Below are 13,725 nucleotides of genomic sequence, written 5' to 3' on the forward strand. Positions count from 1 at the left end.
ACTGAGGCTGAGAGAGGTCCAAGGTGTTATATATATATGTGTGTGTGTGTGTGTGTGTGTGTGTGTGTGTGTCTGTAGCCAATGAGTAGTTGGAATCAGAGGTGAAGCTCAGATAAATTTCCTTTGCCTGTATTCTTAATCACTATGCTATATGTTGCCTCCATTCAGACAGATATTAAAAAAAAAAAGACGGAAGTGAAAAAAGAAAAGATCTTAAGGATGAATGGTAGGAATTGAAAAAATGTGATTTAGACATGTCTCTATCTTGGACTCAGTGTCCTCTGAGAAAAGTTGATAGTTCTTTCTTCCAGTGAATATCACAAGGATGTAAAGAGTATAAATATGTGCCTTTGATTAAGTGTAGGTGTTTACCAAGTACTTTCTGATGAGGCAGTGTGTATTTCAGACTAGAATGTGACTCTTGCGTGAGTCTATGATTTCCTTGTTTGGTCTCTGTTGTATATAAAATTATTTTGCATTGGTAAAAATTTTAAATCACTTATATTTGGCAATTAAGACATTTTAATCTAGACAGTATATAATACTGCAATTTATTTTTCCTACCTTTGTAAAAATTGCCATTAATTTTTTTTTTAAGAAGTAAAACTTTATTCAGAGATGAGCCATTAATCTTGTTAGGAAAATAGGATTTATCGTTATTATATAATAGATGTGGTATTATTGTTTGAACAGAGAATCAAATACAACAATGATGGGTTTAAAAGAGAATATAGTTTATCAGGGGATAAATGTAAAGCTAGCTAGATCTAAGAGAGATGCATTATCATCATTCATAAGCAGTTGTGTTTTGAAATCGTTTGTGTGGATTTTGCAGAATTTTTGTTTTCAGAACAGTCTGAATAGTAATCAGAAATATTTATTTATCTTAAAAGTGACTCCTTTTTTTATTTTGATGAAGTATAGTTGACATGCAATATTATATTCATTTCAGGTGTACAACTGACATTTATATGTATTATGAATTGATCACCACATTACATCTAATAACCATCTGTCATTGTGTAAAGTTATTATATTATTCACTGTATTCCCTATACTGTACATTACATCCTTTAAAAAGTGACTTCCTGGGGAATTCCCTGGTGGTCCAGAGGTCGTTAGGACTCTTAGCTCTCATTGCTAGGGGCCCGGGTTGGATCCCTGGTCAGGGAACTAAGATCCTGCAAGCCGCGCAGCGTGGCCAAAAAAATTAGAATAGAATAGAATAAAGTTTTCCTTTTTTGAGGTTGGCTTTCAAGGAAAGGAATTTCTGGGATGACTTTCTTATAACAGGGGATAGGCAGGATAGGCAAATTAACTATGGCCCATGGGCCGAATCTGCTCAGATGACTGGTTTTTTGGTCCTTTTTTTTTTTAACAGCCTATGAGGTAAGAATGGTTTTAACATTTTTAAATGGTTATATAGGCACTTACATAATAGAGTAGTGTGGATTTTGCCTCTTGGCTAGCACAGTAAAAAATATTTACTTTTGGCCCTTTAAAGAAAAGTTTGCTGACTCCTGTAGGATTTTATTTGCTTGATAAAATGTAAGCTGTCAAAATGTAAGGGGAAAAAAAGTAAGGGCATTTCTTATAGTGATTATTGGTTTAACAGTTGCAGTACCAAACCTAACCACAGAGCAAACATACTAGTTAATGTTAATTCAACAGTTATTCTTTTTTTTAAATTGAAGTACAGTTGATTTACAGTGTTGTATTAATTTCAGGTGTACTTTTTTGTTTGTTTGTTTAGAAAGAGGGGTTATTTAGAAGATAATTATTTTCTAGGGACATTTTTGGTGTTACTAATAAAATCATTGTACTTTATGTTCTCTTTGACTTTGCTTCTAGGGAATGGAGCAACAATATCCACAATCCGTTCTTCTTGTTTGGTGGGTTGTGCAATAACCCAGGACCATTCAGATTCTCTCGTGCAGGCAGCTGCCATATCTTGCCTTCAGCAGCTTCACATGTTTGCACCACGACATGTCAATCTGTCTAGTCTCGTTCCTAGCCTTTGTGTAAGTATGAAGCTATTTCATTCATTGATTTAATTAGGGAGCCCCAAATTTGTTTCCCAAAAGATCAGACTAGGCCAAAACAAAAAAACATGTTTCCTGGGCTATTCATTCCAGAGTTTCAGCTTAGTAGTCATTTTATGACTATTCATTTTATTCAATGATTTTCCTTTTTACCCTTTAAGAAATATTTTAATGAACTGTTCATTTCTTGGCTAAGAATGTATCATATTTTCAGTCTTTCCCACTCAGAATTCTTTTTCCTAAAGTTTGCTTGTTAACTTCTGAGGATCTGTTACTATCATCACAGTTGTTAATTGATTCACTGAACAAATATTTATTGAGAGGTTGCTATATGTCAGGAACTGTGCAAAGTACTAGGGATACATTTGTGGATGAGACAAGATGACGCCTCTGTCATAATGGAGTTTATAGTTTAAAGGGAATATGGTCAACAATGATTATTTACAAATAAGTGCTAAAAGAGGCTACAGGAGAGCATATAACAGGGGAGCCTATCATAACCCAGGCATTCAGAAAAGATTTCCCTGAAAAAATGATATGTAAGGTGTGAACTGTAGGTAGGATAAATAGGAGTTAGTTTGGGGAAAAGCGTGACGTTAGAGTAACAGCACTTATTTTTAGGCAGAGGGAAAAATATGTGAAAGGCCCTGAGATGAGAAGGAGGGGATGCATTTTAGGAACCTTTTAGTCAGTGTGGTTAAGGCTAAGAGAGAAGAGGGGTAGGTGGGTCATAGGGTCACAAGATGAAGCTGGACAATTAGCCAGGTGACACATCTTGCAGACTTTCTAGATATGTTAAAACTTCGGACTTTATTCTGCAAGTGATTGGGAACCATTAGAAGGAATTCCACAGGGGAGTAACATGATCAGATTTGCACTTTTTACATTTCATTCTTGCTGCATAGTGGCGAATGGACTCTACAGGGTAGGAATTATGGTGGTCTAGGGATGGAGAGGAAAATGACTTTTCCAAGTTAGTAGCAATGGGAATGGGGAAAAATAGATGGATTTGAGTGATATTTAGGAAAAAGGATTGGTAGAATTTGTTGGTTAATTAGGGGATAGAGGAAGGATGTGACCCAGGTTTCTGACTTGAGCAAAGTAATATAACTTCCTGAGATTGGCAACACTGGAATAGGAGAAGGTCTGAAAGAGTGGATATCAGTAATTCAGTTTTAGACATTTGAATAGTTACGTGGACCTGGAGCTCGGAAAAGAGAAGTCTGGTTGGAGAGGTTCACTTGGGAGGCATGAGCATTTAAATGGTAAAGACATAGGAGTAGATGAGATCGCCAGGGAGAGAGTGCTGAATGAGGAACCCAGTATATAAAATTTAGTAAAGGAAAAAGAGTCAGCAAAAAACATGAAAGAGCAGTCAGAGAGTTAAAAAGGAAAATAGAGGTTGTGGTGTTCACAGGTGCCAGGTGGAGTAGCAGAGTGGTCAGCCATATCAAATACTGTCAAGAGATCAAATAAGATGACAGCTACAGTGTGTCCTTTGACTTTTGTCACATGGTGTCCTTAGCAAGAGCTCATCTGGTAGAGTGGTACAAACGGAAGCCCAAATATACCGGGTTACATATGGAATGTGAACAGGAACTTCTTTCCAGAAGTTTGACTGTAAAGGAGAGGACAGAGGATAGACAATAGGTCAAGTGGGTGATGGCGTCAAAAGAGATGCTTTTACTTCTACGGTAGTGAGAAGAGTGAGCGTGTTTATATGTTGACAAGATGGAGCCAGTAAGGTGGGAGAGTTAAAGGTGTAGGACAGAGAGGGAATAGTTAATCCTCCAAGGTTTCCAGTGGCATAGTTTTCAGGACACAAGTAGGGGGGTATCTCTTCCAGTGCAAAATGAAGAAAGGAGGAGAGGATGAATGTAGACACGGAGAGGATGAGTGTAGACACAGGTGGGTTTTGGATTTGGTGACTGGAAGTTGAGGGAGTTATTATATAATGACTGGTACTTTCTTAATCAAGTAATAGGGAAGATCAAGTTCTGTGAATGAGGGAGCAAAGAGGAGGATCAGAAGTTTGAGGAGAATGGGATGTGGGAGATTGAAGTAACTACAGAAATAAAAGATTCTGTGATAGTTCCGAGGGTTCAGTAGAGGTTAGTGACCCTCTTCAGCCCCGTTGTGTGATTTATGATGGTACTAGTGCATCTAGTTGTGAGATTTTTCTCCAATAGCTGTAAACATCTTAGGTGCAGGCATTGAGCAGGTATGCTGATACATTCATAGTTGGACTTTGGCCAAGCAGATTCACTTAAATGACAGCAGGATGGGGGAGGGAAGGATATTAACAAGACAGTGCTGAAATGATGGGTTATGGAATCTCATTTGGGTGAGGGAGGAAGGTAAAGACAAGAGGAGCAAGAAGGGCACCGTAGAGGTAACCGTGGGAGAATATTGTTGAGGAAAGGGAAGAGAAGGTTATCCAGGAGGAGGTAAAGGAACTGAAAGGCCAAGATCTTAGCCATTAGATCTGGTGTGGTATATTTAGCTTTACTCAACAAGATTTGCTCCTTTTCACCGTAGACCAGAGGGAACTGAATCAGTCCCAGACCGTCAAGGTGTGCTGCAGGGTGGAAACCAGATGCACATGAAATGTTTACAGAGAACATCCACAAAGAAAATAGTCAACTAATAGTATACACTAGATTGCATTCTGCAACAAGATATGTACCATCCTGCCAAAAGCCATGGCCTAATGCCAAGTTCTGAGGGCACAGATGGCATCTCTTGAGCAAGGTGGACTTGTTACAGGATACAGCTCTAATAGGCAACTGATAAATGTGATGAAGATGCAGACACACACTCCTCAAATGGTCTGCTTCCTCCCTCCATTTCCTTCCTCCTTAAATGTAATTATTCTGTGAAAGTTGACCTTATGAGATGGAGCACATTTAAGATGATCTTGTCAAGTAATAACATGAATTTCTTTATCTCAGTGGAGGTTATCAGTAAGCCGTAGGGAACACAATGAGTTTCCTATGTGTTAACGCAGATAATGTTTCCAAAATGATTTCCATAGCACATCAAGGGTTTTATTACAAGGCATGTTGGAGTACTTTCCTGAACCTCTTCCAAAAAACTGGTGGGAAGGAGATGGCATGGCAGATAAAGATGAGACAGAGGGCCACTCAAGTGGCTAACTTGTTTGCATGTTGCCAAATGCCCTTCGAGCTGTATTCATTACCAAATCTTTGACACTCTCTAAAAATCAGTCCACACATGGATTCATCCAAATTAGTGAAATCAGTGATGATTTTTATCAATTTCATGTTCGTCTCTACTCAGTCATTGCCACCAGAAATGGCCGTATCATGTGATACCACGTGTAATACCTAACACAAATGAAATACGATTTTTTTCAGCAAATGTATTAAGAGGTAAGTTTCACCATAGTAATCTTGATTAAACGATCTAAAAGTATTAAAATGTATCTAATGATAGAACTGTTCAAAATGTGTTTTTGAAAGAACAACCACCACTCTGAATTAGTGTTATTTCCCTCCTGGCAAGTGGGTGCTTTTTATACCATGTGACCAGTCACTCTCCTGTGCACATTTATTCCACACATGGCATTTACGTCATCTGGGAAAATTATAGGAGATGTCAGTGAGAGGAAGACTTGAGCTGAATGCCCATGTCGTCAGTGACAGAGCAGGGATATCCAGTTGACCATGATATAAGTATATGGCAGGCACAGAAGGGATAGGATAGCAAGGTAACATAAAGTTTAAATAACAGAGCTTTTTATAGGAAGGTAGAGGTCTTAATGTAGGAGCAAGCAGCACACAAATTCCTAAGGTTTGTGGAATGTAAGAAAAAAAAAACCAGCTTCTTCGGAAAACAATGAGGCATAATCTACAAAAAGTTGAAAGTGTGCATACAGTATAACCCAGCAACTCCACTCTAAAGTAAATATCTGACAGAAATGCATGCACATGTGTGCAAAAAACATGTACAGGAATGTTCATTGCTTGGTTATTCATACTAGCCAAAACCCAGAAACAACCTAAGTGTCCACCAATCAGCAGAGTGGATAAATAGTGATATAATTCTTCAATAAAATATTACACAACAATAAAAATGAATGAACTGTTACATGGAATCACATGGATGAATTTCACAGACATACTGCTAAAAAGAAACCAGACACAGAAGAGAACAGACTTCATGGTTCCATTTATATAAAGTTCAAGAGCAAAGCTAAACCAAGCTATACTGATGGATGTCACAGTAGATTGTGATTATATCTAAGCAGCTAGGAAGTCTGCACGAAGCCATATATTTTTATCAAATTTAATATGGCTTATTCCTGACATTTTGTGGATTTTACCAGGAAGTGTCAAGGGAAAGTTTTCAAACAAATACAACTTTGTTGTTACCTGGTTTACAGTGGCTGTAAGACACCATTAATGATAATTTGCATCTCTAATATCAGAGATGTTAAAATGGGGTGGGAGAGTACACCTCAGAATCATTGAAATTGAGTTTTTGAAAACACTTTGTTAACCTTAAAATGTTTTATTTCTTTCACTTCGATTCTGCTAGTCAGCATTTGTTGAGTGTATTTTCTTAGCTATAATTCTATTTAGTTGTAATTAAATTTATGTAATTAAATGTATGGTGTTCTGCTTCATATATATTTAATGCTTTGTTCTTACCACAGTTGTGTAAGATAGAGGTAAGGTGGACATTGTCCCCATTGTACAGATAAAAAGGCAGAAACTCCGAGATACTTGTTCTTCCCATCTCATATGATCATGCTTATTAACTTTTCTAATTATAGGATATTTGCCAGTTCCAAAACGTCTTTATTTTCAGGAAGAGACGTGAAAAAAATATATTCTGTTGAAAAAAATCTGATCTGTCAGGTTTTCTCTTCTCAGTTATATTTTCTTTTTTTAATACTTGGCATAATTTCATGGGCTGTGAGTTTTACACAAAAATAAGTTACAAATGCTATATTAAGAGGATAAAAATATATTATCTAGCATTGTGAAGGAGTTATGTATTCTACATCACTTATTTATTATTTTATTTCCCCCCCCATCATTTCTGGATGAGATTCTTTCTAAAATATATTACTTACTTCCTTGCTTAAAAAGCAGCATATGGAACATAATATTTTCTCAATGAGTCAGATTTATAGTAATAGTGATAATAGCTAACGTTTATTGAGCAATTACCATGTGTCATCCACTGTTCTAAGTAAAATACTTATTTTAACTTATTTTATTTTCACTATATTCCTGTGAAGAATTACTATCCCCATTTCACATATGGGCAAACAAGGCACAGAGAGGTTAAGTAACTTGTCTAACTTGTCTAATCACACAGGAGTAAGTGCAGAGCCAAGATTCAAATCCAGTCTGGCACCTGGAGCCTGAGCTCTTAATTATTATGCAGTACTGCCTCTTATACTTTACTTCATGTATTAGAGTGTACTATATTGATTCTTTCACGAACTTGTGAGATTTTAAAAAATGCTATACCGAAAGGATCCATTTTGCAGTTCTTTTCAGATATTTATGTTTGCTTGATTTTGGTTTTTTATTTTACTATACACCCCCCTTTGCTTTCAATTCTTACTCTGTGTTCTGCCCCCTAACTGTTCATTCACTACAGTTAATCTCTGTGCACTTAAAAAATTTCATTGACAGAATTTAGTACGACCATGTGTAAAATAAGATGTGCAAAAGATCTTTCTGGATTTTAATCTAAGTATATTTTGTGATCTTTAGTGCCCAAGTCTTGGGGCAGTTATTTTATAGGCTACTAAAATATTCTTTATACATTTTATTGGTATTACTATTTATTGAAAAGGCCATTATTTGGCTAGATCTTAAACAACTGAGGTGGTTAAATGAAGAGCCTCTTCACAAGTAAGGTGTTCATATATATTCATTAGGCAAGTGAGATTACAGCTTTTTTTAAGAAAAGTCTAAAACTGTTGTTGTTTACAGGTTCACTTATGTAGTTCCCATTTGTTACTTCGACGAGCAGCTGTGGCATGTCTCCGGCAGCTTGCACAAAGAGAAGCAGCTGAAGTATGCGAATATGCCATGAGCCTAGCAAAAAATGCAGGGGACAAAGAGAGCAGTGGTGCTAGTAAGTTATATTATTGGTCAATATTCTTTTTGTTTTAAGTATTTTAACATTTCAAATGAGTATTACTTATTAAATAACATTTTTGCATTGAAATATGGTCAATTTTCTTATTCTTTTAGGTAAAATAAAACTGTTATCACTTTTAAAATTCCCATGTAGTTTTCTTGGTAACTTTACATTTTTACCTTTTTTAAAATTTCATAGCTGAAAAAAATGTTTTGTAGCATTTAGTATCAGGACACTTCCGCCATCCCTTGAGAATGTTTTAGCTGTATAAGGGATGACTAACTCTAAGGATATTGCCTTGTATCATTAGTAGGCTTCTGAAAAGAGAAATTATCTATTTTAGGGTTACCTGAAAGCTTCCAGTCTTTGACAGTAGTTAACCTTTTGTGATGTAACTTTTCCTTGAAGAAGGTAAGACCAAAGTAACCAGTAAAACTGTGAAGTGTCAGTAGATGTTTGGGTAACGAAAGGTGGATCTTCGCTTTCTTCAGTTCTTTTTGCTTTTGGGAGAGTTTTAAGTATAGCTTGAATTTGTAGCTGGTCTTCTGATTCTAGGGATAGGTGGTTTGGGAACTTTTTCAGAGCTTGGCAGAGATTTCCCCTATTGTGAGAGAAAAGTTTTACTTATAAGAGCTTCCTAATGCATAGAAGTTGCTTGGATACTAAGAAGCAACATACCAAAATAACTCCAGTTTTACCATAGTGTAATAAGAGCTCTATTAACAAGCATACTGTACTGTAGAATGTAAAAGAAGTTTATTATAAAAGTCTAACAGTAAACATCACTGCTTTTTGGAGAGAAAACATAGCACCAAAAGTAGTTACAGAATTCTCCTGAATACATGTAAAATTTCAAAACTTCTAGATGTCAGTCACCATAATCAAAATTGAAAGAGACAAACTAAGAGAGGGAAAGATAGTTTCAAAATATGCTTGTTGTATTAAATGTGTGCATTTATATTTTTTATATTTTTAAAGCTTTTACAAATTAGTGTGCCAGGGGGCCTAAGACCACCCCCCAGGTTTGATGATTTGCTAGGACTCAGCATATAGTCACGCTTATGGCTGTGATTTATTACAGCAAAAGGATACAAGGCAAAATCGGCAAAGGGAGAGGATAAATGGAGTGAAGTCTAGAGCAAACCAGGCACAAGATTCCAAGAGTCCACTCCCCATGGAGTCACACAGCAAGTTGTGACAACACATGTGAAATGTTGTCTGCTAGCGAATCTTGCTAGACACTCAGTGCCCAAGATTTTTATTGGGGACTGGTCAAATAGGCATGGTCTGCCTGGCATATACCAAAAGTTCAGACTCTCAGAAGGAAAGCAGATGTTCAGCATAAACTATATTGTTGGTACAGATGATTTAGGCACAGTAAGCCACTTTTATCAGGAAATGATGGGAACCTTCCTGAAACCCAGTTCCCGTAATATCAGGCCTTAATAGGGTAGTCTCGGATCTGCTATGGTAACTCTTTTATGCATCTGTAAAAATCATGAGAGCACACAAAAGAGGTGTTTTATCAAAGGAGAAATATCAACATATGAAATACCTTTAACCTCTAGTGATTGAATAGTTGCAAGTTAATACAATCATAAGATAGCATTTTTCTTCTATAAAACTGACCGATAATAAAATAATGATTTTAACCAGTGTTGGGGGAGATATGAATAAAAGAGAAATTTCTTATACTGCTGATAGAAATGTAAAGTCATACAGCTTTTCTGGAGGATTTTTTTGTCAGTATATCCTCAAAGTTTTCAAACTGTGCTTACCCTTTGACCTAGCATTTCCTTTTTTAGGAATTCATCCTCAATGGTTAATGAGTTAATGTACTCCTAATTCAATGGTTTGCTATGTAGTCATGAAAATTCACGTCGTGGAAGTAAAATTCTTGATACGGGAAAATATTCACTGTATACTGCTAAGTGAAAAATAGGCCTCTGTGCCTAATCTGTCCGTAATGTTCCCTCCTTGGAACCTTCCCTTTCCTACTGTCTTTGAATTCCCCTCACTGTGGCTATTTTCTGCAAACCTCCCCTTATTCTGTCTTTGGAGTGACTCAATTTTAAAAAGCCACTTTTCAGCCCTCATCCCTCTTTATCACTCTCTTCAAGGTTCAGAGGGCTTTGGACTTCGGGGAGCCTAATAGTATTCATTCTTAAAGGCTGCCAGTTGTTCTACTGTTTATAAGAATAAAAAGAGTTTCAGATAAAGCAAGAAATTTAAGTACTATTTCATAACAACTTTTGATTGGGCAGGATTTTCCCAATTTTTTTTTTTTTTTTTTTTGAGATATTCGGGCCTCTCACTGCCGCGGCCTCTCCCGCTGCGGAGCACAGGCTCCGGACGCACAGGCTCAGCGGCCATGGCTCACAGGCCCAGCCGCTCTGCGGCACGCGGGATCCTCCCGGACCGGGGCACGAACCTGCATCCCCTGCATCGGCAGGCGGACCCCCAACCACTGCGCCACCAGGGAAGCCCCTTTCCCAATTTTTAAATAAACTTTTAGGATATAATCTATTTATAATTTGTGTTCTAGCTTTATAGATTTGTAAAATCTGAACTAGAAGACTAAATAAGTTTCAATTCGTTCACCCAACAATAATTTTTTCAGACTATTAAATCTATTTAAAAATGTCTCTTTCCCACACTTTTTGTTGTTAAAATCAAATATATATTTAATGAGCATTCCCTGGAGATTTGTTTAAAATACCACAGAATAAACAGTCTTAAAGATCAGGGTTTTTACCTTTATTGTCAGATAAAATTCTAATTCTAAAGATAGGTAAATTGGAGACCATAGTTAAATTGTGTATATAGCTAGCTGGTTTTGTTGTTATTGTGAATTTACATGTAAATATGTTCTTTAACATAATTGTTACCTGTAGTATACGATAAAATCCTATACAAGTTCATTTGTAAAAATTGTTTTTCAGATGTCAGTCCTTTTGCACCTGGAGTTAGTTCTCGAAGTGATGTCCATTGCCGGCACCAGGGTGTTAATATAACAGAAACTGGTCTTGAGGGACTTCTTTTTGGAATGCTAGACCGGGAGACAGATAGAAAATTATGTTCTGATATTCATGATACTTTGGGACATATGCTGTCATCACTGGCTGTAGAAAAACTTTCCCATTGGCTAATGCTTTGTAAAGATGTCCTAGCAGCTTCTAGTGGTATGTATTTAATATATAAAATATATTCTTAAGATAATGAAAATTATTTAATTTTGATATATATCTATAGATATATACCATGTATAGATATAGATGCATATATAGATATACACCATATATAGATATATTTAGATACATATATTACATTACAGATACATAGAGCTTACATTTTAAAATACTAATAATTTTTAATCTGTAAATCCCTGTAAAATGTTGAAGATTAAATTATATTACAAACTAATGAACTTTGGTTATTTTTGACAAATGACTAAGTTCAAACTAATTTTCATATATAAAAATCCCAGGCTACTCTGTCATTTGACATAAGATGTAAAACTAGTGAAATATAAAAAATATTTTTATGTTATTCTTTCCCTGGTTTTTTAATTTCTATTTTTATTTATTTTTTAAATTAAATATAGTTATTTTAAGGAGAAACTTTATATGGCTGTCATAAACAGAACAACCATCATAGCTTTCATAAAAGTAAAGTCATTGTGAGAGTACATACAATGAAGACAAAACAGTATTATTGAATTTCAAGTTGAAAACTGCTGGCTGCTATCTTTTTAAATTTTTTATTCATTGTAAATTTTTATATAATTTTTAAAGATTACTTTCCATTCACAGTTATTACAAAATTATTGGCTCTATTCCCCATGTTGTATAATACGTCCTTGAGTCTGTCTTACACCAAATAGTTTGTACCTCCCACTCCCCCTCCTTGGCTTTTTATTGATTGTTTAAAAGAAAAACCTTGCCAATTCTACTGTTTTCTACTGGTTTTAAATTAGATATCACCAAACAGTACTATTTCTAAAGCATGGTTTTTGCTGTATGTAAGGTTGTTATAATATGCTTTTATTTTTGTTACAGATATGAGTACTGCAACTCCCTTAAGTAGTGGAAAAGATGAAGAATTTGAAAAGAAAGATGAGATGGATGATGATACCATGTTTACCACACTAGGAGAAGAAGATAAATCAAAGCCCTTTGTGGCACCTCGCTGGGCCACTCGAGTATTTGCTGCTGATTGCCTGTGTCGAATCATCAATTTGTGCGAGAATGCAGACCAGGCTCACTTTGATCTTGCTATGGCACGTTCTGCTAAACTGCGAAACCCTACAAGTAAATTAAAAATCAGTACTTCTTTTCCCCAGAATATTTTTATAGGTTTGAAATATTTTACTGCTTTGTAACATGCTTTAGACTATGCCTTTCATTTATTGTACGTTTTCTTGCCTTTTACCTTTGTTTTCTGTCCTCTCTACATACTGTCCAACTTCTGATCCCTATTGGGAAGATAAGTTGAGGAAAGCAGTCCAAAGTTATATATCTATCTATCGTAAGATATATTTATCTTAGTCCTTTGCCCTAAGGATAATGATGGTCCTAAGCATAATGATGGCAGTAACTTATGTTTCCTTGGTACCTTATCCTACTTTTAGCAAAAGTTTAAGGTGAATAAATAAAGTGAGTTTGGCAATCCCCAGCCTTGGAGAATGTCAGAATTCATGAATGCCATGGCAGATTTCAAACTCTCAGATTTCAGAACAGCTATTAGGTATTTTTGAAAAGGTGAAAACCGTTTATTACTGAAACCTTTTACTTTTTGATCATTTGTAAGCTTTTATACCGTATATCCCCTGGATCAGATATTATAGGGAATTTACAAAGAGATCATCAGGCCAGTATCTTCACTTACAAATGAAGAAATCTAGAGAAGCTGAGAGAGGTGGTAGAGTAACAGACTGTCTTATCTTATACTTTGTTGTCTCTTCGTCATCGTGTCATTTTTTAAAATATCTGAAGACACATCGTGTATGTTATCTGTATTGAAGTCTATATGTTAAAAATGCCTTTCAGTTTACTTTGTTGTGTATAAGAAGCAGTAAAACTCACAAATGGACTAAAAAACAGAAAGTAAAACAGTATTAAACTATGTATAAAATTGGAATCTGAATATAGGGTACCAGCAAAGCACAATATGTTGTGAACAGGGTGTCTTTAATCATGTCATTATTCATCAGATATTTACCGAATCTTGTTCTTTACTTCCCATTGGGGATCCAAAGAAGAAAAAAACATAGTCCTTGCTCTTGAAGAATTTCTAGTCTAGAAGAAAAAGAGGCAAAGTTATCACTCAAAAATAATCATATATCCCAATAGTGGAAGGAACATAAAAAACTTTGGGAACATAAAAAACTGCTACTCGTTTCCTGAAGTGCCAGGGAAGACCTCACAGAAGGGATCATTTTGAAGCTGGGTTTTAGAGGCAGAGAGAGGGTTTTCCAGGTAGAAAAGGCTGGATGTATTAGTTTTCTATTGTTGCTATAATAAATGACTGCAAACTTAGTGGCTTAAAATAACAGAAG

The 13,725-nt window shown here is 35.8% G+C and overlaps 1 protein-coding gene across 5 annotated transcripts in view; it reads left to right on the top strand.

Moving 5' to 3' along the window:
- Positions 1–13,725, top strand: part of HEATR5B (HEAT repeat containing 5B) — an 86,240-nt gene that overhangs the window by 40,186 nt on the left and 32,329 nt on the right. For all 5 annotated transcript variants that reach the window (XM_029231980.1, XM_029231984.1, XM_029231981.1 and 2 more), the window contains 4 exons: positions 1,852–2,021; positions 8,018–8,162; positions 11,111–11,350; positions 12,227–12,478. In XM_029231980.1, coding sequence (XP_029087813.1) covers positions 1,852–2,021; positions 8,018–8,162; positions 11,111–11,350; positions 12,227–12,478 — 807 coding nt within the window. The remainder of the gene's footprint in view (positions 1–1,851; positions 2,022–8,017; positions 8,163–11,110; positions 11,351–12,226; positions 12,479–13,725) is intronic.

The sequence above is a fragment of the Monodon monoceros genome, unplaced genomic scaffold, assembly GCF_005190385.1.
Source record: "Monodon monoceros isolate NGI ecotype Baffin Bay Population unplaced genomic scaffold, NGI_Narwhal_1 Super_Scaffold_19, whole genome shotgun sequence".
Lineage (NCBI taxonomy): Eukaryota > Metazoa > Chordata > Mammalia > Artiodactyla > Monodontidae > Monodon > Monodon monoceros.